This window comes from Sorex fumeus, unplaced genomic scaffold (assembly GCF_029834395.1).
Source record: "Sorex fumeus unplaced genomic scaffold, SorFum_2.1 ptg000005l, whole genome shotgun sequence".
Lineage (NCBI taxonomy): Eukaryota > Metazoa > Chordata > Mammalia > Eulipotyphla > Soricidae > Sorex > Sorex fumeus.
The window spans coordinates 10,395,882-10,421,091 of record NW_026606062.1 but is presented as its reverse complement, the minus strand read 5'-3'; the positions used below and the strand labels follow the sequence as shown (position 1 = coordinate 10,421,091).

General features: G+C 61.7%; 1 protein-coding gene across 6 annotated transcripts in view; it reads right to left on the bottom strand.

The window, feature by feature from the left end:
* The window catches only part of AGAP1 (ArfGAP with GTPase domain, ankyrin repeat and PH domain 1), a 502,434-nt gene that overhangs the window by 129,238 nt on the left and 347,986 nt on the right, over positions 1–25,210 (bottom strand). For all 6 annotated transcript variants that reach the window (XM_056122103.1, XM_056122124.1, XM_056122116.1 and 3 more), the window contains one exon: positions 8,822–8,926. In XM_056122103.1, coding sequence (XP_055978078.1) covers positions 8,822–8,926 — 105 coding nt within the window. The remainder of the gene's footprint in view (positions 1–8,821; positions 8,927–25,210) is intronic.

The window sequence follows — 25,210 nt, the reverse complement described above, 5'->3', positions numbered from 1 at the left end:
CTGGTGAGTCTTTGCATGTGTGTGTGTCTGTGTGTGCATGTCTTTGAGTCTGTGCGTCTGTCTGTCTGGCATGTATATGCCTGTGTGTGTGTGTGTGTGTGTGTGTGTGTGTGTATGTCTGGCGTGTCTGTCTGTGTCTGGTGAATCTTTGTGTATGTGTGTGTGTGTCTGTCGAGTCTTTGTGTGTGTGTGTGTGTGTGTCAGGGGTGCTCTGTGTGTGTCAGGGGTGCTCTGTGTGTGTGTGTGCGTATGTGTGTGTGTGTGTGTGTGTGTCTGGCGTGTCTGTCTGTGTCTGGTGAATCTTTGTGTATGTGTGTGTGTGTCTGTCGAGTCTTTGTGTGTGTGTGTGTGTGTGTCGGGGGTGCGGGGGCTGGCTTCCCAGCATCCCTCCTGAGATGGAATTAATGGATTAGCCGCTCCAGGGTGAGGCCCTCAAATCGGCACTTCCCACGCCTTGTCCCCGGCAGGGGCTCCTGACAGAGGAGGAGCGCGGGCCCTCTCAGCCAGGCTGCGGCGGGAACGGGTGTGAGGTGGCGCTGGTCAGGGGCAGGGGGACTCCATCTTAGTCAGCTCTGGGGCTCTGGGCGCGAAGTTGGGCTCCCAGCACAGCGATCCATCAAGAGCCCGACTCCTCCCGATATTGATTCTCGCCGCCTGGCCTCCGACGTCACCTGTGGCCGTGGCTGAAAGAGGGAACCGACGTGGCGGGAGCTCCGTGAGCGGCACCGGGGCGAGGCCGGCCACTTCCCTGCACGCAACGTGCCCGCCACCCGCCTCGCACCCGACCCAACTCTCCTCAAGGCACCAACATGCCGCCTTCCCGTCACTCCATCCAAGGGAAACCCAGAGAAGTCTTGGTCCCTGAAAGGCCTTCCTGCCGAGACGTGGAGGGTGTCTACCGACGTGACGGTGGTAACTGCCCAGAGACCGACAGCTGTGAGGTTGTTTCTGGGACGGACGGGCAGAAAGGTGGTTTCTCCCGGGGTCCGTTCCTTTCTGTACCATCAGCCAGGCTGTCCTCAAGGTGCGGTCCCTCGGCACTGCTGGGCTCCATGAGTTCAGGAATATTCTCAAGACGCGGCAACGCCTTGCTCACGGCGGGGCCTGACGGGGCAGCTCCCTCGAGACGCCGGGGGAGGCCCCGAAGCACACTGACTGGCCGCAGCTCGTCCCCGGCTGGGACAAAAGTCAGCCCCTGCCCACAGTCACCCCACAGTGGCCTCGGGGACTTAAGACAAAGGCAGCAGCTTCCGATCTCAGAGTCCAGGCCCCCGACACATCTCCCTGCCTCTCTGGGTGCGGGCCGGAGGTGATTCCACTCATCATCTCGTATGGCGACAGTCTCTGCGTGCTGAGCTCGCACCCGTGTCACGTTTCCTGCTCTCGGGAATGACCCTGTCGCACATAAGCCAGGTTCTCAGAAACGCAGAGAACGGGCGCCGCTGGGGACTGCACCCGCGTTGCAGCGACCTTGAGAATTCCCGAATCCTGCGGCCCCCGTGAGGAACTCGGCGCCTTCCAACGCCTGGAAGTTCCGGGCAAGTGGGGACAAGGGTGAAAAGGAACCAGCACAGGAGCCTGGAAAGGGTCCCCCTGGATGTGTGTCAACCACGGCCAGATGACAGACCCGCAGGGGCCACGGGGCCACTCATGGCACGCCGGCGGGAAGGAGCAGGGAAGGTCGGGCTTTAGTCATGCCACGGGTGCCGGGCTCCAGTGCCACCTGAACTGGGTGCGGAGTCCCGAGAAAGTCCCGCAGGATCCTGTCACCCACCTCACCCTGCTTGGCATCTGCGGAGGCCCCCGCGGTAGGACCGTCTGACTCCTGGGAAACCGACGGCAAAGCGTCTGCAGCCGCCTCCAGCGCCCAGGACATCCCCACGCATGCAGGTAACAGGGAAGAGTGGCCGTCAGGTTCTAAGTGGATCACACAGATACTTAGCACTGACCTCCGGGTCACTCCCAATGTATCTGACGGACAGACTTCATTCACCGTGAACCGGGCTCTCTGGAGAGCCCTCGGGAAAAGGGTCCTGTAGCCCAAAGGGGCCGCCAGGCACCCGAGACTTCCCTGCCCATGTCTTGGGGATGCACGCGCGGGCAGACGTCAGCCAAGGTTCAGACACCGAGGCCCGGGCTCCCCCTCCCCCCCAAACGAAGAAGGAAGGGATGGCTACCCCCATCCCCACGATGCCTCTTCAATGCCCAGGTTCAAAGAGGCAGAGTGGAGTTGGTCTAAAGTTCTATTTTTAAAGCCCCTAACTTCTAGGCTCAAAAAAAAAAGATTTCCACCCAGCGAATTCATTGTTAGATGCACCACCTTCTCCCCAACTCCATTTAAAACTCTTTTCAAAGGCGAAGGATCTATGAAGATGTGCATAATACGGGCCATTCAAATGGTCCAGCCCATTTGATGAATAATTAACAATAGCTCCCCCCAGGCACCAGCACCGGGACCAGGATGGCACCCTAGAACAGCCCCGACTCGGCCAACTACCAAAGCCTTTGGGGAAGGGGGGGGGGCGCGTCTCTTCAAAGAGGGTTTCTCTCCCTCCCCAGGGCCCGGCCGCAGTGGACAGGTAGGAAGCGGCTTCAAAGTGAGAATGGCAAGCATTGGGGCGGGGGGATCCCTGTGGCCCCCACAGCTGTGCCCACCCAATGTGGCACTCGGGGAGCATCTGCTCGGAGCCCGCCTGGGATTTCGGGGCCACTGTTGGGAGAAGGGACACGAGCGGTGACAGGCCATAGTCCGACTGTCCTTGACACGCAAGGGTCCAGGGGGGTCCCACGAGCTGCCATCCCACGGGGTCGGCCAGGGACGCTGAGCAGAAGGCCAGCACCCCCTCAGCCCCAACAGGTGGGCTGGGATGAAGGCTCCCCGCGGGGTGCTCTCCACCAAGGATGGGTCCACCTCGAGCGCTGAGTGGATTCCCTCTGGACTGGTCCAGGGCAGCAGAGGCTGTTCGTGTTTCAGACTAAACTGAACCGTGCCCCGCTCAGACCAGCTGGCACTCGTGAGCGCTGGAGGGGACAGTGGCGTGGACACGCAGACCAGCCTGGCCTGGCCTGCATGGTGCCGGCCGAGACGAGCGACAGTCAGGCCTTGTGGACGGTGCGTCCCACAAGGCCACCAACCACGAGGCTCTGAGCTCCAGCTGGAGTGCTTCATTTTATTCTGATTAAAATAAAATGATCCGAGGCCTGGAGCCATAGCACAGCGGGGAGGGCGTTTGCCTCGCACACGGCTGACCGGGTTTGATCCCCGGCATCCCACAGGGTCCCTGGAGCACTGCCGGGAACGTGATCCCTGAGTGCAGGGCCAGGAGGAACCCCTGAGCATCGCCAGGTGTGTCTCCAAAAAAAACAAAAGTTATTTTGGGTTTTGAGGCCACGTCTGGCAACCGTTGGGGTCACTGTGTGGTGCCGGGAATCCAACCGGCTGGGGGCAAGGCAAGAAGCACTTCTCTGGCCCCTTGGTTTAAATTTTACTGTGAAAATAATTCTTTTGGTTATTTGTGGGCAGGGTGTTGGCCCACAACTGGCATCACTCGTGGTGAGGTTCAGGGGACTGTACATGGTGCCGGGGTTAGAACCAGGGTCGGCTGCGTGCCGGGCCGGCACCTTAACTAATAATCCCTGTGCTGTCCCCTGGCCCTTATTTTTAATGTGACGCGGGGGCTGGAACCTGGGGTGCCTCCCGCCTGTCCCCGACGCTGCCTCCAGCCCGAGTTCCACCTCTGCATGTCAGCCCAAGCCCGACTGCCTTCAAACCTCAGCTTCTGGGCCTGAACAAGCCAGGACCAGTGCTCAGCATGCAGAGAGGTGGATGGACCCTCAGTCCGAGGATGCTCCAGGCCTGCCCAGGCACCCCACCCTCTATTCCGTCGTCCATCCATCCTTCCTCTTCCCGCTCTTTCTCTGCTTTCACGGGAATCTGTTCTACCACCGCCCTCCACCCAAGGTGCTCTCCTCCAGGAAGCCTACCCCTTTCCAGTGAGGAGAGGGGGCCCCTGGCTGCCCCACTCTCCACGCCCCTAAACTAAGGACACTGAAGCCCCCTAGCCCCACGCCCGCGACTCAGCACCTGTCCCGCCGACCTTCCCGAGAACCAGCAGCTACGACCGAGGCAGTGGACCGGTGGTGTTCCACCGTCTACACCTGCAGACTGGTGGGTAAAGAGCAGGATGGGAGAGACCAGGCCAGCGTCCTCCTGGCTGGGGGTGGGCTTGGTGCCAGGGGCTCCGGCCGCCTCCTTTGGAGGGTGAGGGCTCAGCGGCACCATCTCAGCGTTTGGGACACCCCCCTCCCCCCCGCCAAGTTTGCCACATTCCTAACACGAGACAGGTGAGCAGGGCCCAGAAGGGCGCGTGCACGTCCACCCGGTGCCAGGCTGGCACTAAGGCACTAAGGCCCGTGCCCTCTGCCTCCTGCTGGCACATGCGGGGAGGTTCACGATGCCATCGGGAGCTGCCAGCGGCCACGGAGAAAAGGGGGGGGGTCCCGTGCCAACCCGTGACCTTGTCAACTTTTCCTTTCCCGGCCCCTCTCGTCGCGTGGGCGGGGAGGGGCGGCCGTGCCGGCGCGGGGCACGTCGGGGGGAGTCAGACACTTTTATTGCCGAAAGCCGTCTGGAAAACATGCAAAACAAAACCGCGGCCGTGCGCGGGAGCGAGGTGGGGGCGGGGGGAGAGACAAAGGGGGCCTTCCCTTTGCTTATGGGGTTCAAAGGCAGAACAGGCCGAGCCGGCAGCCAGCGGCAGCTACACTAATTTTAAAGCCATAAACCGCCACCAAGTGCCCTGCGGGGAAGGACGGCACTGCAGCCCCGGGCACCTAAATAAGACACGGTTCATTTCCTTCGCAGCTTAGCCTAATGTGATCATCTGCGGAGTCTTAGCCTAGAGTTGTCACGGGCAGAGCGCCGCGGCGGCGGCCGCGGCCAAGGCGGCGCTCCGAGCCATCGCGGGGGCCGCGGCGAGATGGCTGTTGATTAGAAAATTTTTCAGTTTTGACAAGCGCTTAATGAACACAAATCGCACCTTGATCGGTTTCCGCGTGGGGCCACGGGCGCACCTGAGGAGGGGCGGGGCCAGGCCAGCGGCCCCTCGGCCCGCAGCCCCGAGAGGCCAGGGCGCCCACCTGGGAACGACCGCCTGGCACGGCCCGGCACGGAGCGGCTGGCGGGGGTGCCAGGACGCAGCCAGGGATGCGGACCCGAGTGCACGCGGGCATGAAGTGCTGTGTCCCCTGTGTCCCGGGACGGAGCCGGAGGGGGCTCAGGGCCCAGTGCTCGGGCCGGGGTGCAGGGGGCAAGATCAGTGACCGACGGGCCTGTTCCACAGCCTGTGTCTGGGCAAGAGAAGGAAGGGCCACTGCCCGGGGACCGAGGGCCAGACGCCCAGGGCCTGGGCTTAGGGGTGTGGATGTGTCCTCGCCGCGTAACTGGCTCTGGTGGGTCTGACTTGTCTCTGCGCCTTGTGGAGGGGGCCGAGGGGTGGACGGCGGACACAGAGCCACACCCGCAGCCTGCAGCGCCGCCTCCCCGCGCCCGAGGGTCCCGCCGTGGGTCCAGGCTGCCGTGGAGGATTCTCTGGGGCTGGTCGGGGCCGCTCGGATCCGCGCTGGGGCAGCAGCCAAGAAGAACGGCTCCCTCGTCCAATGCCGCAGCGAGAAGCGCTAACGCCAGCGCCCTGCGGGGTCTGGAATGCAGCCTGGCACTCAGGCGGCGACGGGGCGGCTCGCGGCCGGCAGCGCAGAGGGAGGGACTGGCCGTCGCTGGAGAGTGTCCGAGGGCGAGTCCAGAGGTGCACGCCGTCGGGGCGAGCTGCACACACGGGGCTCCAGAGTGCAGGCCGCCAGAAGGGAAAGAGGAGCAGGAGGCGGTTTGCCGGCTGGGAGCACACACAGGGAGCACGGGCAGGCCAGGCGCAGGTGCCAGGTATGGAGGTGGGTGTGTGTGCCAGGTGTGTGCACGTATGTGTGCCAGGCGCATGTGCCAGGCCGCACGTACCAAGTATGCATAACTGGGTCTGTGTACCAGGTGTGTGTGCCAGGTGTGTGTGGCAGGCTGCATGTACCAAGTAGGCATACTGGGTATGTTTCAGGCGTGTATGCCAGGTGTGTGACAGGTGTGTGTGCAGGTGTGTGCCAGGTATATATGATAAGTGCATGTGCCATATATATGCCAAGTCTGTGCCAGGTGTGTGTATCAGATGTGTGTGCCAGTTGTGTATGCCAAGTGTGTGTACCAGGTATGTGTACCAGGTGTGTGTGTGTCAGGCTGCATGTACCAAGTACGCACACTGGGTGTGAGTGCCAGGTCTATGCACCGAGCGTGCGTACCAGCTGAGTGTGCCAGGCTGCAGGTACCTGGCGCGAGCCCGGGCAGCCATCTAGGCCACAGCGCCATAAAGTCCTTGGCTCGACCTTGTGCTCCTGAACCGCCTGGCCCGTGCCCGAGGAACCCTGAGCACACACCTTTGTCAGCAGTGATGTCCGCCGTCCCGGCGGCACGGTCCCGACACGGGAGATGGATGGGGGCGCCGCTCAGCTGTGACGCCCCCTGGGCCCAGCTCTTTCTCATTATCCCCCTCATTCTCCCATCACGGTGCTCCCAAAGGCTCACGCTGAAGCCGCTCCCCGCCCCCCCTCCCCCGCACCCGTCCACGGCCTGCGCGGGTCTCCCAGCCGGCTCAGGGCACCCGCATCAGGGCTTGGCACCTTGGGTGGATGCAGGCGGGTCCTGCAGGGAGGGGGGCACCAGGCCCAGGTGGCAGGGATGTCTCAGCACCACCCTCCAGCCCAGAGCACGGCGTCACGGGCCCGACTGGAACCTCGAGAGGGAGGGACGGGGCAGGTCCTAGGGTCTTCCAGGGCCCCTCTGACCACCAGCACTGGGCCCACAGTGAGCACTGGGGTGGGCCTGGACATTCCCTCGATGTCGAGCTGCTGGCTCTGTCTGAGGGCTCAGGGATGATGTCAGAGACACATGTTGGGGCCACTGGGCCTGGGCCTCACCCATGACTCCACCTGTGGGTGCAGGGGCCACACCAGTGACCCCCACCTGCCACCCCCCTCCCATCACCACCACCAGCTCAGAATGTGGTGGCCCCCAGCATGTCACCGATACACCATGTTGTATCTGAACCCACAGCTGATGACAACGTCCCCTGAGAAGACCCGGCCGTGGTGACACTGGGTCTGACCCCGAGCAGGTGAGGGGACCAGCTCTGACGCAGGCCCTGGGGCACAGGGCCACCACACACAGGCTCCAGGGCACTCGAGGGGTGCTCCTGTCCCGTGGGAACCATCTGGACGAACCCAACTGGGCCCGTGTCCGCAGTGCAGGCTCTGGGGCTCATGTGGGCACCGAGGCTCTTGGGGGGTGGACTTGCTCTCTCTGCCGGAATCAGACCTTCGGGGCACCCTGGGAACGACGGGGCCCCCGCACTGTCCCCACGGAGTGGGTGTGAGAGGGAAAGGGCAGGGGTGGGCAGGGGGCCCTTGCTGCACCCCGTCCCTCCGAGCTGCGAAATTAGTCCGAGAGGCCTGGGGTGACTTGCAGGGGTGCGGGTGGGCTCTGAAAGGGCCCCCCAGACTCACATCCACCCCCACGCGTGCCATGAGTTGCCCAAGCAGCTCCGACGGGCCTGTGGAAACCGCGTGGACACAGGCTGACCCCAATGGCGTGGCTCCGTTCCACGGGTGGGGGTCGCTCGCGGGCGCTGTGGCAGACCTCACTCATACACAAGGGCGTCTGAAAGAGGGCTGCAAGTTCCCTGTTCCACAAGCGTCTTCACTCCGGACACAGAGTCTTACCCCTTTACCGGGAAGTTTGGCTTTCCTCTTTGGGGACCAGGACGGACAGAGGAGCCGTGAGCTGGAGCGTGTGCGCCTGCCCTCAGCGACGTCCCTGGCCCTGGCACTAGGCTAGGAACTTCCTTTGAGGCTTTGGGCCACACCTGGCAGTGCTCAGGGCCGACTCTAGGTTCTGCGTTCAGGGACAGACATGGGGAGGGAACCAGGGCTGGCGGCGGGCAGGGCAGCAGCTCCACCCGCACCATCTCCCAGCCCCACAACTGCCGGGCCCTGTACCACGTCCCCCACCCCCCTCCCCGGGAAGGTGGCAGCCCCTCGTGGCCAGAGGCACACGGGAGGGGAACTGGCGCTGAGCCTCCCCGATCAGAGACCCCCCAGACTGCAAACGCAGCCGCCTGCACGTGGACGTGGGAGCCCCTGACGGCCGGGGGTCATGGGTCCTGAAGGGGCACGTGCCCATGGGGTTCACCAGTGTGGGACGGGGGAGACGCTCCCAGGAGGGGCCAGGGATAGTGGGGAGTACATTCTTTCCAATCACAACTTTTTTTTTTTTAAAGCGTTTGCGACGTTCGGTTAAAAGCCCAGCATGGCACGAGGATGCAGGGGGCAGCAAGGCCCCGTCCAGCTCCACACACAGCTCCCCAGGGTCGACTCCCGGATCCCCACCCCTTCAGCCACAGACCAACCCTGCTGTTAGTTCTACCTGCTCGAGACCACCCGCCGACAAACGCAAGCGCGACCCACTCATGTCCTCCGCCGTAGGACAGAGCAGGCCCCGGGGCCCAGACCCGGGATGAGTGTCCGCTTCCTCCCGCCCCAGTACTCAGCCCTGTCCTCTGAGTCTCCCCTAAGGCGCCCCGACACCTGGGGACAGGAGGGGACCAGAGCCAGGGCCGAGTGGTGAGGGGTGACCCCCACCCCCCAGGGGCGCCAGCGCCCGCTGAAGGCCCCGCAGTGGCTGGGTGGCCGGGGCGTGTCCCTGCTCACGGGCGGCCACACTTACATGCAGACTCGGGTGGTAGGTGAGCACGCCGTTGTCGCAGAGGGTGACGTATTTCTTCTTCCACTCCTTGTTCAGAGACTTGCCACTCCGTTTCAGCAGCATCCCCTGCAAGAAAGGGGCCAAGCGTCAGTCCCCGGTGGCAGGTGCCCGGCTCCCGAGGCCGGCGGTGAACACGGCCCAGCGTGGGCAGCGCTGCACCCGGGCCCCGCCCTGCAACCCAGTCCAATCCCCTGATATGTCCCCGTCCACTGTAAGCGCCCCCTTTGCCCGACGCTTGGAGGCGCTTGCGGGAGGTACAGACGTGACCCCGAAGAAGGCATCCCGCCATTTATACCAGGTCACGAGGCAGAGGTGAGACAGCAACAGAGCTGCCAGCCAGGGCCTGGCAAAGCTCGGCAGGACCACCCCGGCCGCTCTTCTGAGTGACGAGCAGACGTCAGGTATGTTGAAGGACACTTGGCCAGAGGGACAATCCCTTCCCCTTCCTAGAGACAGCGCGAGAGCCGTCTCCTCACCTTGTGTTTTTGCAAATAAGAACATTTCATTTCCCCATTTCCCCCCCATTTCAGATTCCTAATTTATTAGAAATGAAATCCCATTTGCAAACTTCGCACCAGCATTTAAGAGATGAATCGTGTATAATTTACTTTAATCCATTTTTAATGAAATCATATTAGGGCGCCGTGAAAGCTATTCGGAGCCGAGACCCGCACACTGGAAGCATGTGTAATCCAGTCTCCCTTGGATGACTGATGAGAATTTATTCTTGTTTTAACTACCAATTCCCAGCAAACCTCCTGCCTGGTTTCTCGGCTCTCCTGGGGCGGGGAAGCCCGCGGCCAGCACGGAGCCCTGCCAGCCGCTTCCCCGCCGGCTCCCGTCCCTCTCCCAGCCTCTGCCCCCACCCCTCCCCCGGGAGCCGCGAGCCCCTCTTGTCCACTCTGCAACAACTGCACAACCCTTTAGCCCCGGTCACAGGAAGGGCGCCGGCTCGAGCTAATCCCACACCCTGAAGAAGTTCAAGACTCTCTGGGCATCTCCGCAGCCACCCCCCACCCCTGCCCCGGAACTGCACACCTGGGGAAGCACAGAGAGGAACTGCATGGGCCCTGGGGCGCGGCCCAGCCTGTGACCAGACCCTATCAGGGTCGTGCGTCGGCCCGGGACCCCGACCGCCACAGGGACACAGTGTCCGAGGAAAGAGGGGACCATCGAGTCTGACGGGAGCGAAAATGCTGCAAGTGATGAGTCAGAGAAAACCAATGCTGGGATCTCTGGCTCCTTAAGCCCTCACACGCCCAGCGGATGTGGGGACCGAGCGGCCTCGGACCCGGGCACGGAGCGTTTCACTCACGCCATGGAGAAGCGGAGCATGGGCCACTGACAGTGCTCAATGCAGTGAGTCCGCAGTGTCGACAGTCTCTCCCTCTCCATCTCTCTCTCCGTCCCTTCCTCCCTCTTCCTTTCTCCCTCCGTCCCTCCCTCCTTCTCTCGCTCTCCAGTTCCTCCCACAAGTTCTGAGTGTGGTCTTCCATTCCGCACTCCAGATGGGACAGTGACGACCCCAGCGCCCAGGCTAGTGGGCTGACGGTTCCAGGGAGCTGACCCCCTCCACTCACCCATCTTATGGGCCACACAGAGGGACATTCACGCCTCCGGCTGGCTTGCGATGCTTCTGTGAGCCTGGAGTATGTCCTCTGCCCGGTGGAGGCAATAGGACGATTTCATCCAACTGTCCTTCCTCCCTTTCCTCTCCTACCGCACCTGTCCTCCCATCCGTCCACTCACCCACTCACCCGTCACCTCCATCCACTCCCCAACGCCCATCATCCATCCTCCCATCAGCCATCTATCCACTCACCATCCATCCATCCATCCATCCATCCATCCATCCATCCACCCATCACCCATCCATCCTCTTCCTTCCTCAGCCCATCTTCGACCCAATCATTCACCTACCCGCCGCCCTTCCTTCGCTCACCGATCCATCCTCCCTCCCTCCATCTTCCCATTAATCTACACTCATCCACGAACAAATCCATCCATCCATCCATCCTTCCTTCCATCCATCCATCCTTCCTTCCTTCCATCCATCCATCCTTCCTTCCATCCATCCATCCTTCCTTCCGTCCGTCCTTCCTTCCTTCCATCCATCCATCCTTCCTTCCATCCATCCTTCCATCCATCCTTCCTTCCATCCTTCCTTCCATCCATCCATCCTTCCTTCCATCCATCCTTCCTTCCATCCATCCATCCTTCCTTCCTTCCATCCATCCATCCTTCCTTCCATCCAACCATCCATCCTTCCATCCATCCATCCATCCATCCTTCCTTCCTTCCATCCATCCATCCTTCCTTCCATCCATCCATCCATCCATCCTTCCTTCCATCCATCCTTCCTTCCATCTATCCTTCCTTCCATCCATCCATCCATCCATCCATCCGTCCATCCTTCCACCCACCATCCTTCTTCCTTCCTCAGTCCATCTTCCAGCCAGCCACTCCCCCTTCCATTCTTCATCTACCAGCCCGCCTGTCCGTCTGTCCATCCATCTCGCCAAGGTAACCCTGGTGTCAGAGTACTAACAGTACTAGTACTAGTACTACCAACCCCTGGCTTTGCCACCCCATCTCCCCGACCCCAGCTCTGCGGTCACCCCCGCCAGGGCTGAGCTGGGCTCGCTTTTCTCTGTCCGGGCACATTTCTCAGGAGAGAATCCACGCAGCAGGCGAGACGCGGCGTGTGACAGAGCTTCCGCTGGGCCCCAAACAGGGCGGCTCTCAGGGGACGATGCCTCTTTCGCTTCCTTCAGTTTATTTTTTGGCTTAAATGCATTCCAAACGCTGATTTCTTAAGAGAATCCACAGCAAGAGAGAACCACAGAATTTTTGTTTTTTTTGGTTTTTTGGGTCACACCCGGCAATGCACAGGGGTCACTCCTGGCCCTGCACTGCACTCAGGAATTACCCCTGGCGGTGCTCAGGGGACCCTATGGGAATCTGGAAATCGAACCCGGGTCAGCCGCGTGCAAGGCTAATGCCCTCCCCGCTGTGCTATCGCTCCAGCCCCCAAGAACCACAGAATCTTAAAACGTCTGAAACGATGCCCCAAGACAAACTATGCATCCTGCTGGTGCATGTCCCTGCCCGTGCCCCCTCCCCGGGACCCCCGTGGGCGGGGGCAGGGCTGGGCCTGGTTCCTGACTCTGGGGCGTCTCAGCGGGGAAGCTCACCCCACATGCATTTACTTCTCGGGGGGGGGGGTTCCCTTGGCTTGCAGCCAGCACCCCCAGTGGGTCAGGTCTATTGAGGCAGCCAGAACCTTCCAGAACCCTTGCGTCTGGGCAGAGTCCCCCTGCAGAGCTGCACATCCCTGGCGTGTCAGGCTCAGCAGCGCCGACCCCCACCCCACCCCACCACAGAGGTCGTGGCGGGTCTCAAGCTCCCGCCGCCCGCCAGACGGGGGCCGCCCGGGGCTCTGGCGTCACTGTGTGGGCTGTGATTCTAAGTCTCTCTGAGAGCGTGTCGCCCGGGGCTAGGCCTGCGCTGCCCACACGTCAGGACGGGTTATGGTCTCCCGACGGGCAAGTGATCCGGTTCCCATGGAAACGCTGTTCATTCCACAACCACGCCAACTCCGAGGGCCAGGATGGCTGCCCGGCAAGCTCGGACACCGGGCTCCGGCCCTGGCACAGTGTGGCCACCTGGGATAGTCCCGGGGAGACCCCCAAACCTGACTTGCTGAGGCCCCCAGCGAGGCAGGAGTGGACGTCACCCCGTCCCCTCCAGAAGGGCCAGTGCTGCGCCCACAGAGTGGGCAGGGGTGCCGGGACACCGAGCCAGCTGGGTGCGGGGGCACAGGGCGCTCGCCCACCGCCAGGACTGGGTGCGACTGTGACCACACTGGCCTTCGCTGTGGAGGTGCGGGGGAGAAATGCCCCTCGGGGTAGCAGGAAAGCACCCGGTGCCCAGAGCCGCCGTGAGCGTGGGGCCACTGGGGGCGCTGCCCAGATTCAGGCTGCAGGAAGGGGTGTGGGCTGAGCAGGGAGGCCCCCAGGGACCCCCAACGCCTGGTGCGGCCCAGCCGGCTGAGGCTGCAGCTGATGAATCTGGAGATAAGGCACTTGGGGTGGGGGTGGGGCAAGTGTTTTGAGCAGGAAACGAGAATTTCCGACTCAAACCCCTCTGGGCCCTGGACTTTGAGAATAACCCTGTCCTTGTTTCTGCCGTGAGCTGGTGGCCAGTGCCACCTGTATGCAGGCTCACCCCCTCTTCGGGGACCATCCCCGGGGTCCAGGGTCTGTCTGGACTCTATGGGGAACCGCGGGGATTGAGCCTGCAGGACGTCCACCGGCGTTTCAAGGGGCTGAAGGACAACGGGCAGTTCAAAACAGCGACAGCCTTGCACGCGGCTGGCTCTGGTTTGATCCCCAGCACCCCTCACGTCCCGCCAGGAGTGACCCCCGGCGCAGAGCCAGGTGGGACCCCAAAACCAAACCAAAGCCTCTAAGCACAGCAAGGAGTTGGTCGAGGAGGCCACGAGCCAGCTGAGGTGGCCACAGAACCGCCACACAGTCTAGTGGCCGGGGCGGGGGCAGCAGAGGTGAGGGCCATGGGGGATGGCGCCCTGGGCTCCCCGCGGGCAGAGCAAGGCAGGACGACTATGGTCATGCCCCAGCCTGCCACGGCAGCCCTCCGAGCTCACCCTAGCCTGTGGCATGCCCATGCACGCAGGCAGTGTGCGTGTGCAGGTGTGCATGTGCTCACGTCTCTGCACACGTGCCAGACACGTACCGCCTGCCCGTGTGTGTACACATGGACATTCACCCATGGAAGCACATGTGTCTGTGCACACGTGTCTCTGTGTGCGCGGAGAGTGTGCCCATGATCTCTGGAGGGCAGGGGGCTTCGGGGGGGGGGGGGGGCTGCTTCTATGGTGAGTCCTGAAGCCACAGGCCCCGCTCCTGCTGTGTCTCTGGGCGGCGACCGGGCTGGAGGCAGACCAGAAGCTCAGAGGCTGAGGGTGAGGGACAGACAGACTGACAGACAGACAGACCAGGCACAGAGCAGGGACAGACTGAGCCGCTCCTGAGGAACCCCTGCCCGTGGCCTGGAGGGTCTGGGGGCTCCTGCTTCATCTCCCATGGAGGGGGTCGGGCCGCCCCATAACGCACGAACTTTCCTGCTGGGCGCTGGGGGCGGGGGGCCGGGAGGAGCCCCCAGCGGCCAGTAACAGTCCCACGCCACGGGGGAGAAGCAGGACCCCGAGGCTGTCCCACACGGCCGGGGGCTCTCCCCGGCACCTGGCCGGACTCCCGGCCACAGCATCGTCATGAATGGGTCACACCCACTGGTGCTCAAGGTCACTCCTGGCAGCCCCTAGGTGGTGGCAGCGACCATCCTGGGCTCAGCCGTGTGCAAGGCAACGCCCGACCCGCTGTACCCGCTCTCTGGCCCTTCCGAGGTGGTGAGGAGAAGCCGCTGTGTTTGGGCTAACGGCCAGGGATGGAGAAGACGGCCAGCAGGGGGTGTCCACAGTGGCGGTGGCCTGAGCCGGGGCCAAGGCTTGGTGGCCTCCTTGAAATCAGCCCACACAAGGGCCAGGAAGATTGCCCCACGGGTGGCAACTGCCTCACGAGCTGGGGGAAAAGGCGGCTGGGACGGAGAAGGGGTCACTGAGTCAGTGACGGTTGGAGGGATCGCTCGGGATGGGAGATGTGTGCTGAAAGTAGATGAAAGACCAAATGTGATAACCTCTCAGTGTCTGTATTGCAATACGATAGCACAGCGGTAGGGCCTTTGCCTTGCGCGCAGCCAGCCCGGCCAACCTGGGTTCGATTCCTCCGCCCCTCTCGGAGAGCCCGGCAAGCTCCCGAGAGTATCTCGCCCGCACGGCAAAGCCTGGCAAGCTCCCCGTGACGTATTCGATATGCCAAACACAGGAACAACAAAGTCTCACAATGGAGACGTGACTGGGCCTGCTCGAGCAGATCGATGAACTACGGGAAGACAGTGTTTTGTTTGTTTTGTCTGTACTGCAAACCATAATGCCCCAAAGCAGAGAGTACGGGGGAGACTGTGCCATGGAGGCAGGGGGAGGGTGGGAAAGGGGGGTATACTTGGGGACATTGGTGGTGGAGAATGTGCACTGGTGCAGGGATGGGTGTTCGATCATTGTATGACTGAAACTCAGTCATGAAAGCTTGTAACTGCATCTCACGGAGATTCAGCTAAAAAAATAAATAAAAAGAAATCTGAAAAAAAAAAAAAGAAAGAAAAAAATCAGCCCACAGCTGCCCCAGCCCCTGTCCCCTACCCCCAGCCCAGCTGGAAGCTTCTGGGTCTTCACTTGCCCACCCGCACCAGGGGCTACGGGGGACCCTCTGTGGTGGCACGGCTGTCCCAGCGATGGCAAACGGGGCACTGCTCCCCGCCACCCGGCTCACACTCACGCACGCACATGGCAGGAAGCAGATTTCCATGATCTGCAACCAAACTATCAGGAAACCGGGCGTGTGTGTGAGCCCGGGTCCGTCCCCTGCCCCGACTCCCTCCCACCTCCCCGGACTGCCTTCTCTGCAGCCCCCGGAACTGCCTTCTCTGCAGCCCCCAGAGCGGCGGCACTGCCTTCCCTGCGACCTCTGTGTGAGTCAGGGGGTCCGCTGCCTCGTCCCGAGAGGTCACCGAAAGCCAAAAGCAACGCGAAGTGCACAAGCTTTAAATAACTTACAAAGTTAACGTAACGAATGGACGCGCAATCTGAAACCCATCACTCAGTGCTCGCCGCAGCCCCAAGCCGTGATGAAACACCACTCATAAATTTATATTAAAACGCAGCTCGTAGCAATAATTTACCCACAGAGCTGCACAGGCTGCGCCGGGGACCGGGGTCCCGGCCAGGCAGATCCCACTGCGCTGTGGGTCGGAGGGCCGTGCCATCCTGTGGGGGCCTCAGCCGGGGCGGTGCGGGGCGCTTGGGGGCTGGGGTGCCGCGTGAAAGTGGGCTTGGAGGAGGGATGGGGCACCCAGGCATGTCCCCAGGGAGGCACAGTTCCTCATTGGCCAACGCGGAGGATGAGGGGTGAGGGGACTGGCAGAGGTCAGCGGGGACAGAACCGGAACCGGAACCCGCCTGTCTCAGAGAGGGGTGCCAGCGGCGTCCGAGAAACCAAGCTGGGGGCGAGAGTCGCTTATGGCCTCTGGGGTGGGGGGTGGTCCTCAACAGGCCAGACGCAGGCTTCGAACGTCAGAGGACACCCAGCACCCCACGATCCGCCAAGCACAGCCGGGAGTGGCCGAGAGCACAGAGTCAGGAGTAGCGCCCGGCCCCCCACTCAGTATTACTGTTACTTGCTGCTGGAAGACGCCCCCCCTCCCCCCTCCCAAACTCTTCTCCCACAGCTTTGAAAGAGCCACGTGAGTTCAGAAACGGCCTGTGCCGGGGTCTTTAAAGGAGAAACGAGGGGCTGGAGCGATAGCAGAGCGGGAAGGGCATTTGCTTTGCACGCGGCTGACCGGGGTTCGATTCCCAGCATCCCATATGGTTCCCTGAGCACCACCAGGGGTGATTCCTGAGTGCAGAGCTAGGAGCAATCCCTGAGCATCGCCAGGTGTGACCCCAAAAGCAGTAAGTAAATCAATCAATCAATAAAGGATAAATGAGGTGGTCTGCGGCATCGGGCTCGAGTCCCAGCAGTGGCTCACACAGATGCTCGAGAAAGGGGGGCCGGAAACCCCGGGCACCGTTCGCGGGCCCCAGAGCGTGGGGGCGACTCCGTCCCCCCGTCTGCAGAGGTCACCTGACTGGAGAGCCAACGCTTTCTGTGACGGCCGAGACTGGGTCTGATCTCTGCTCACTCAGGGAAAACTCATTTGGGCGAGGGCAGGGCTGGGACGGCCAGTGGGTGCCGCACAGCTAAGGGGGCCTTCGGGGGCGGGGGGAGGGTATTCCCCGCTGCCCTCATCAGCACCATGAGCTAGCCGCTCCTGGCCACAGAGAGGCAGTGCTGGCCCCAGCCTCTGGGGGGCGCTCTCGCCACTGCGGCTGACGGGTGGGGCAAAGGCCTCTTATGGGCATGGGCTGGGACCTCGCGCCCAGGGGCTGCCTTGATGGCACCTCCAGGCTGGTGCCTGCCGCCGCCTTCTCTCGTGAGTCGGGGGTCCTGGGAGGTTGGGGAGGGGAAGTGTAAGCTTGCCATCCGCAGGGGTGAAGCCCTCAAGGGAGGCAGCAGGTGGGAGTTGCTGTTTCCAGGGGGGTCCCGGGCCCCCGACACTGTGGCCAGTTCTCAAGACTGACTGCACAGGAGCTGGCCCGGGAGTGGCCACAGGCAGGGCACCCTGCTCCTCGCTGGACACTGTGTCCACAGGGCTGGGGGACGGAGGGGGGTAGTGGCTGTGGAGCATATGGGGGTCTCCCGCCGCTCCCACGGCCCGCCCCGCGCGGGCGAGCGTGGCGTCCGTCCCTGCGCCGGGGACAGGATACAAAGGGTTACACTTTAATTGAGCTGTCAGCGGCCCCCACAACCCGAGAAGGCCCCGGCGGCGCGGCGGGGTGAGTGCCACGCTTGTTACCGTGCGTGCCCTATTTGCGAAACCCAAACCCGCACGGCACACAGGTCAGCTCACCCGGCGACCTTCCTGTCATTAGCGGGCCTCTTCCTCCCGCACCGCTGAGAAAATCACACGGCCAGCCTTCAAAGGGCCAGCCCGGACTGTATTCCACCAGGAGCTGATCACCCACAAATCCAGCTCAAATGGCAGTAATTGGCTAAACTGGTCCCCTCTCCAGAGCACAGCAGTAATTTGGGATAATAAAGCCGGGAATTATTCAGCTAACTGCCCCGAAATGCATGCTTTGTGACCGACACACTTCACATTTTAATAATGACGGACACAGAATCCAATTTAACGCCGTGGCCACTGAAACACACGGCTGGCAACGGTAATGGGGAAGACGAAGAAGAAGGGGGGAAAAAGTTTGGGTTTTGCTTCTTTTTTTTTTCTTCTTTTCTTCCATCTTTGAAAATCCAGATGGATTCCGAGGAACGCTCGTGAGTCAGACTGGCTCTGGGTGGTACTTACCCTCTTTAAGTTCTGACGGGGCCAGACAAATCCCAAACACGGGCTGGGGAAGGCATGGGGCCTTCGGATATTGGGGTATAAGACCCCCCCAAAGGAAAACAAGGAAAAGAAACGTGAGAAAAATGACTCCCTGCCCGAGACCCCCTGGAGGTGACCGGGGGTCATCAGCCCGGGTCACTTCCTTTTTCCTTCCTGTGTCTCTCCGGTCACAGGCTCTGAGCAGTGGGCTGACACCCCTGCGGCTGCCCCAGGTCCATCCTCCCTGCCACCCACACCACCCACACACCCAGGGGTGTGCTGCCCCCTCCCCCCATGAGAAGGAAGGAGAGACTCGGGCATGCGGCCCTAGAACACTGCCCGCCCGGCAACCACAAGGGGACCCCCACGAAAGCGGTGATAGAACCCGTGGCTGCTCTGGATTCAAGCCAACGAGCCTTGGCGTGGACGCCGCCGTCCCTTACGGCGTGAGTGGGTCGCGGACACGGAGGCTTGGGGACCGGGCCTGGGGCGCAGACAGAGACGCGGGAGGGGCTTCCCTGCTCACCGGCACTTCTGAACCCGGGATTCCTACTGTCCTGGGAAGCGCAAGCTTTTTTTCCTCCTCTTTGGCTTCTTGGGCCACACCTGGCGGTGCTCACGTGGCCTCTCTTGTTTCCGGTGACCCGACAAGGGGCCCAGGTTGCAAACAGGCCAGCTGGGTGGAGGGATGGTCACCTGCGGCTGGGCTGTCCCTGGCCCACCGCACAAACGGCTCTCACACCCCCGCACTGCCGGTCAGTCAGGTTGGGAAACAGCCCAGTAGAATCAGGACAGCCCTCGGCGGGCAGGGCCGGAACTCGGGTGCGGAGAGAAGTTCTCACCTGCGGCCTGGCCTGAGCCCCCTTAGCCGGGCGGCTGCAGTGGGTTCTCACTTTCCACACCGGGCAGGGAGGAGCTGGACTTCTTCCTGCCCCAACTCCCTCGTATTCCAAGCACCGGCCTGAGCCCGCAGAGCCCAGGGGCCTCTGCTTGGGCCCCAAAGGCTCTAGGGGGACTCCATGCGGCTGTGAACGGGGGAGGCCGGGGTTTGATCACAGCACCGTCAGGTCCCTGGGCACTTCTGGGTGTCCCGTCCCTCTTGTCCCAGCAGAAAAAGGACAACACATCCTTGTGGCCGTTCCTGATCACGCTTTGCGGCTCTACGAACCTTCCGCTTACGACGTTCCCGTCTGGTTCCCACATGCCTTCCCTCTCCAGGGCCATCTGGGGCTCGGAGCCCTGGCGACAGGCTGGGGGCGTGTGGGCCAGGCCGGAGGGCAGAGGCTGGGCTACCCCCACCCCTGGGTGCTGCCGTTTCTAAAAGCACGGTGGACACTTTCCCTCCAAAGGTGACCAGAGCAACAACCGCTCCCATCACTAGATTTCTTGGGACTTCCGTGCCGTGAAGAACTCGAGTTTCTAGAACGACCAAGTGGGATGGCCTTCACGGGTGGGCCCACAAAGGTGTGGGACCCCTCAGGACTGGTGTCTTCTCGGGCACGGTCACCTGCCACATGCCAGGGGTCCCGGCACTGGCAGTCTGCAGGGAAGGGGACCCTTCTCTCTTGGCGTCTGCTGAAGAAAGATCCGGCAAAGATCCTCAGACCCACTAGATCACTGGGCGCTCGGGCGGGCGGGGCCCAAATGGTCATTTGTTTTTCTGTTTTGTTTCTGGACCACACCTGGCAACGCTCAGGGGTTACTCCTGGCTCTGTGCTCAGGGATCACTCCTGGCTCTGAGCTCAGGGGTTACTTGTGGCTCTGAGCTCAGGGCTCACTCCCAGTGGTACTTGGGGGACCACCTGGTGCTGGGGATTCAACCCGGACCTCCAGCGTGCAGCCTGTGCTCAGTCCACTAAACTCTCCCGCCCATAACCGTCACCTCCAAGTCATGCTACATCTGGGATGAAGTCGGACGCCTCCTCCCCAGGGCGTCTGTCTGTGCTGGGTTGGGCCAGGTTCCCTCGGAGGAAACGCCCCCACCTCCTCCCAGAGCTCACTGTCCTCCCGTTGATCATCGATTTGCTCGAGCGGGCCCAGTAACGTCTCCATTGGAGACTTTGTTGTGACTGTGTCTGGCATATCGAATACATCACGGGGAGCTCGCCAGGCTCTGCCGTGCGGGCGAGATACTCTCGGTAGCTTGCCGGGCTCTCCGAGAGGGGCGGAGGAATCGAACCCAGCTCGGCCGGGCTGTCTACGTGCAAGGCAAATGCCCTACCACTGTGCTATTGCTCCAACCCAACAATAAGTAAGTAAAGGCCCTCCCGTTGATCATCGATTTGCTCGAGCGGGCCCAGTAACGTCTCCATTGGAGACTTTGTTGTTACTGTGTCTGGCATATCGAATACTCTCGGTAGCTTGCCGGGCTCTCCGAGAGGGGCGGAGGAATCGAACTCGGGTTGGCCATGTTGGCCGTTTGTAAGGCGAACGCCCTACCCGCTGTGCTATGTGATCATTGTATAATTGAAACCCAAGCACAAAAATTTGTAAGTCTACAGCTGTACCTCATGTTGCCTCACTAATAAAAGGTAAAGGTAAAGGTAAAGGCCCTCCCGTTGATCGTCGATTTGCTCGAGCGGGCCCAGTAACGTCTCCATTGGAGACTTTGTTGTTACTGTGTCTGGCATATCGAGTACTCTCGGTAGCTTGCCGGGCTCTCCGAGAGGGGCGGAGGAATCGAACTCGGGTCGGCCATGTTGGCCGCGTGCAAGGCGAACGCCCTACCGCTGTGCTATCGCTCCAGGCCGACCTCGTGGCGCAACGGTGGCGCGTCTGACTCCAGATCAGAAGGTCGCGTGTTCCCAGAGCTCAGGCATCTCGAATCTCCTCGGCACGGCGCCTGCCACACCAGCAGCTGCCACCGGGGGCGCGAGTGAGCAAGGCTGAGCACAGACAGCGAGGGGCGCTGGGGTGGGGTGTGGGGGTGGCAGCATCACTCCAAGGTGAGGGTGGGGGACGCTTATCCAAGGATGATGGTAACGAGGACAGGGGTGTGGGGCAGAGCGAAGGGGCCCCACACCCTCGAGGCAGATTGTCATTGGTGGGGATGCCAGGGAGATGCCGGAACGGAACTGAGCCCCCCCTCCCCCCGGCCCCCTCGGGGGAACCGAGCCCCCCAGCCCCTGTGGAACCGATCTGAGCCGTGCGACCCCCCGCCCGCAGAGGGCTCCGAGAGTCTGGGCAGCGGCCCAGCCGGGAGGGCAGAGCCGGGGTCCACGCACCCTCCGGCCAGCACAGCCGGCCCCCAGAGGGGCTGACTCTTAATCAGGACACGTTAATGATGAAACACGGCAAATATTGTGTCAGCAAGTTAAAAATGGCCTTGTTGTTCCCTCCCAGAGTCGCTCCTGCCGCTCTCATAAAGCACTGTATTTCATGCCCCATTTACTGTAACATATTAGCGGCTTCAGCCAGGAAGTAACAATTGTCTCCTCGCCAGTGCGGTATTGGGGGGGGGGGGGGGGTTGTCTTCACAGAGGGAGGGTCGGAGGGGGCCCACCAACAGGATGGAATCAGCACCCATCTGTGTTGTGGCAGACGATACAGTTTCAGAGAGTCCTTCAAAGATCTACTTTGTGTGTGTGTGGGGGGGGGAGCACACCTGGAGGTGCTCAGGGACCACTCCCGGCTCTGTGCTCAGGGATCACTCCCAGTGGGGCTCAAGGGACCCGTACGGTGCTGGAGATCGAACCCGGGTTAGCTATGTGCGAGGCGAGTCCATTACCTGCTGTACCATCCCTCCAGCCAGCCCCCACCCCAATTCACTTTTAATTATTATTATTATTATTATTATTTTTGTAACAGGGGTCACAGTTCTGGAGATGCTTAGCCGGAGGGGCAGAGCCTGGCAGTGTGGTTCTGGGGTGGGGTGGGGTGGGGGGCTCCAGGCCCACACCCGGCGGTCACTGGACTGTACAGTGCCAGGGATCCAACCCGGGGCCTTTGGCTGGTGCCATACCCCAAGGCCCAAACAGGTGATTTTTCAAGCGCTCCCCATCGAGAGCCTCGTTGACATGTTGTTTTTCATTTAATTATTTAAGTGCTCAAAACAAGGCCGGGGAGCCGCGTCTTCGTGGGAGCTGGTGATGGATTCCTTCCCTATTAAAATGTCAGAAATATTTATTGGGAACCAAACGGGCAGTGACAAGGACCTTCTTTGCACTGAGCAGAAGCCTGGCACCTTGGCGGGTGCTGAGGCTGGACCCGTGGGCAGCTCCAGGCAGGCTGCTGGCTCCAGGCTGAGCCCAGGGCCCCTCGTCCTGCCCCCCGCCCCCCGCCCCTTAGAAGGGAAGATGCTGGAGAGAGAAGACAGTGTGGGGGGGGGGGGAGTGTTGTCCAATCCCTGGCACCCTGAGCACCATCAGAGTGATCCCTGAGCACTTCCGGGTGTGGACCCTCCCCACCCCCAATAAAACAAAAGGAAAAACAAAAAAATGTGGCCCCCCCCCAGGGATGAAGCGGGCAGGGCCGAGTGGGACTCAGCGTGAGAACCCTGCAGGCAGCCACAGGGCCCATGAGGGGGAGAAGTTGAGTCACGGGAGGGGTTCAACGAACATTTTCCTGAAGTCGGGCAAACAAACGTGGAACTTCAGTTCCAGGCTTCAAGTCAGCCTCGAGGATGCGGAGACGCCCCCATGGAGGCAGAGCAGGTTGACTGTCCAGGTGTCTGTCCCTGACCGGGCGGCACCAGACACAGCCAGTTTCAGGCGTGTCTGCTGGGGCCCGTCAGACACAAGGGGAAGGAGGAAGCGACGAAGGAGACGAGGGGGAGGAAGGGCTGAGCCCCCAAACTCGCTTTCGGGTGTCAGAAAGGGGGCAGGGGCGACCCCTGAGCACGGCTGGGCGTGGCCCCCAAACGAACATCAGACAAGCCGCCACGGGAACTGGGCAGTGGAGGGCCAGGGCACATGCACCTTCCAGGGCTCCCTCCTAGCACCATGAAGCGCGGCGGCCCCGAGGGCACCCGAGGGCCCCCCAAGCAGCACTGGCCACATCCTCGGGGCCAAGCGGCAAATCACCCGCCTGGACAGCAGAGAACCTGGGGATGGCACCCCCAGCTCCTGAGCGCTTGGAAGAAGCCCCCCGAAGAAAGCAGCGAGGAGGCCGCTGGGGTGGGGTGAGGGTCTCTGTGACCGGGGGCCTCAGTCTCAGGCCCCCTCGGCAGCTCTGCCCGGGGGTGGGGCTGAGCCCCCCCAGCCCCCAGGCCCTGTGGCCTCTGGAATTGCAGTGGCTTCTTGGGGCGACCTCAGGGCTGACTCAGGGGCCTGTTTCACGCCCACTTCAGAGGGGGAAGTCTGGGTTTTGTTCTTTTGGGCCACACCTGGCGGTGCTCAGGAGGGCTGGCCTGACCGGGGAGCCAGGGACAGGATCCGGGTGACCCGCGGGCAAGGCCAGAAGCACGCTCCATGCAGCACGATGGCTCTGTGAGGTTCCGGAGTTGGAAACTCCTGCGGGGTGGGGCTCAGCGCTGACTCCTGGATCTGCACTCAGGAATCACTTCTGGAGGGTTTGCGGGACCAGATCTGCGCTGGGGAATCGAACCCTGTTCGGCAGCATGCAAGGCAAGGTCCGGCGGCTCTAGCATCTCTGGGGCCCTCGAAAGTGTGGTGCCTGGATCAGAGTAACGCCTCGGGTGAAAAGAATGCGTGTTTCTCGGTGCTCAGCCGGCTGGGGAGATGCCTTCAGGCTTAAACACAAGTGCTCGGGAGAGAGGGGCAGTGAGGGGCTCGTGGGGGGCCCGTCAGAGCCTGGAAAACCCCAGTCCCCTCTCTGGGGGGCCGGAAGGCAGAGGCAGAGAGATTTCTGGGTTCCGGGGCGCGGGCGCCCCACTCCGCATCTCTCTTCCACGCGGCAGGTAACCCCGCCCCGTGGAACTTCCCCCGAAGTTCGCCGGGGCGGCAGAGGAGTCAACACCAAACAATATGTGTAAGCGAATGCACAGCGCCCCGAGAACGGCTAATGGAATCTGATGCCGCCTTTAATTTTAATGAACAAAGTTGCCAATAGCGACAGCCTGTCAGCGGCCGCCGAGCCCCATTAATAAAAGCCGAGACAACATTAGTGCCCCGCGTCAGGACAAAGGGTTCCCCCGCTTCACGCTGGGCTAAATTGGCTGCCCAATTTTTCTTAAGTGTCCGTTCTATTTAGAAGACAATTTATTAATTTTTGCCATTCATTGTCAGCTGACAGGCCATCATTTTGCAGCCCGGATCGGAGATGAAATCTAATTGAAGAGACTGGCAGTATTTATGAGGGTATTATTTGTCAATTACGCGGCAAATACTCCCCGCGACCGCCAACTTTGCGGCCCCCGTTCTTGAGGTGAGGCCGGTGACTGCTGGCGTTAAAAGATGAGGCAGCCAGCCGCTCCCCGACCATCAGCTCATCCATTTCCTCGGCGTCGTGGAGGGAAACCGCCTTTCAGGAGGGAAGGGTCGCTCGCGGGCGATGCATCCGCCTCGACCCCCGACAAAGGGAAGGCGCGCACGCAATGCGCGTGGGCCCGTGCGCGCTCGCCGGGGAACCGACTCCCAAGTCTCCTTCTGTTTTAATTACTCAAAGTCGCGGCGACGACTTCGACGACCGGCTCCCTTAATTGTATCCAGCCTGAACAATCACCTCCTCTCTTGCAGCAGATTAAAAGTCATAATAAATTCGAGCAGATGCGTTCGCTCTGCCGATCAATCTGCCAGCCCCCGGGCTCAGTGTCTTTGAGGAAAACGGAAAGCCTTGGAACGGAAAGAGAGATTTTTATTATTTTATTGGGGCAGGCGGTGGTGCTCGGTGCTGACGCCTGGCTGTGCTCGGCGACCGTGCGTGGTGCCGGGGATCGAATCTGGGCTGGAGGCGTGCGGGGACGCTGCCGTCCGTCCCCGGCTGTCCTCGCTCAGCCTGGCAACGTCCTTTCGAACTGACTGAGGCCTCCCGAGCCCTGGAGTGAGGAGTCTGACAACGCGTGTCCAGAAGTGCCACCGCTGAGGGGACCGTACTCCCTCGGCCTTCTGGACGCCCCTGCCGGACCCCCTGCAAAACCCAAAGCCGTCTGTCCCACCAAACACAGCCCGGTTAGACGCAGTGTCTGGCCCTGCCAACCGAGCTGCCCGCCGGAGGGAAGTGAGGACCGCGGGGTGCGCCCACGGGGCTCAATCTGGATCGAGGCTCGGACAAAGGTTGCGGTCATCCAGAATGTGTTTCCCCAAATGGGTTCTTCTCACGAGAGGAGGGAAATTAGCTGGACAGAGCGGTCAGGACAGAGTGGCCCCCAGGTCAAGACACTGCTGGTGCCCG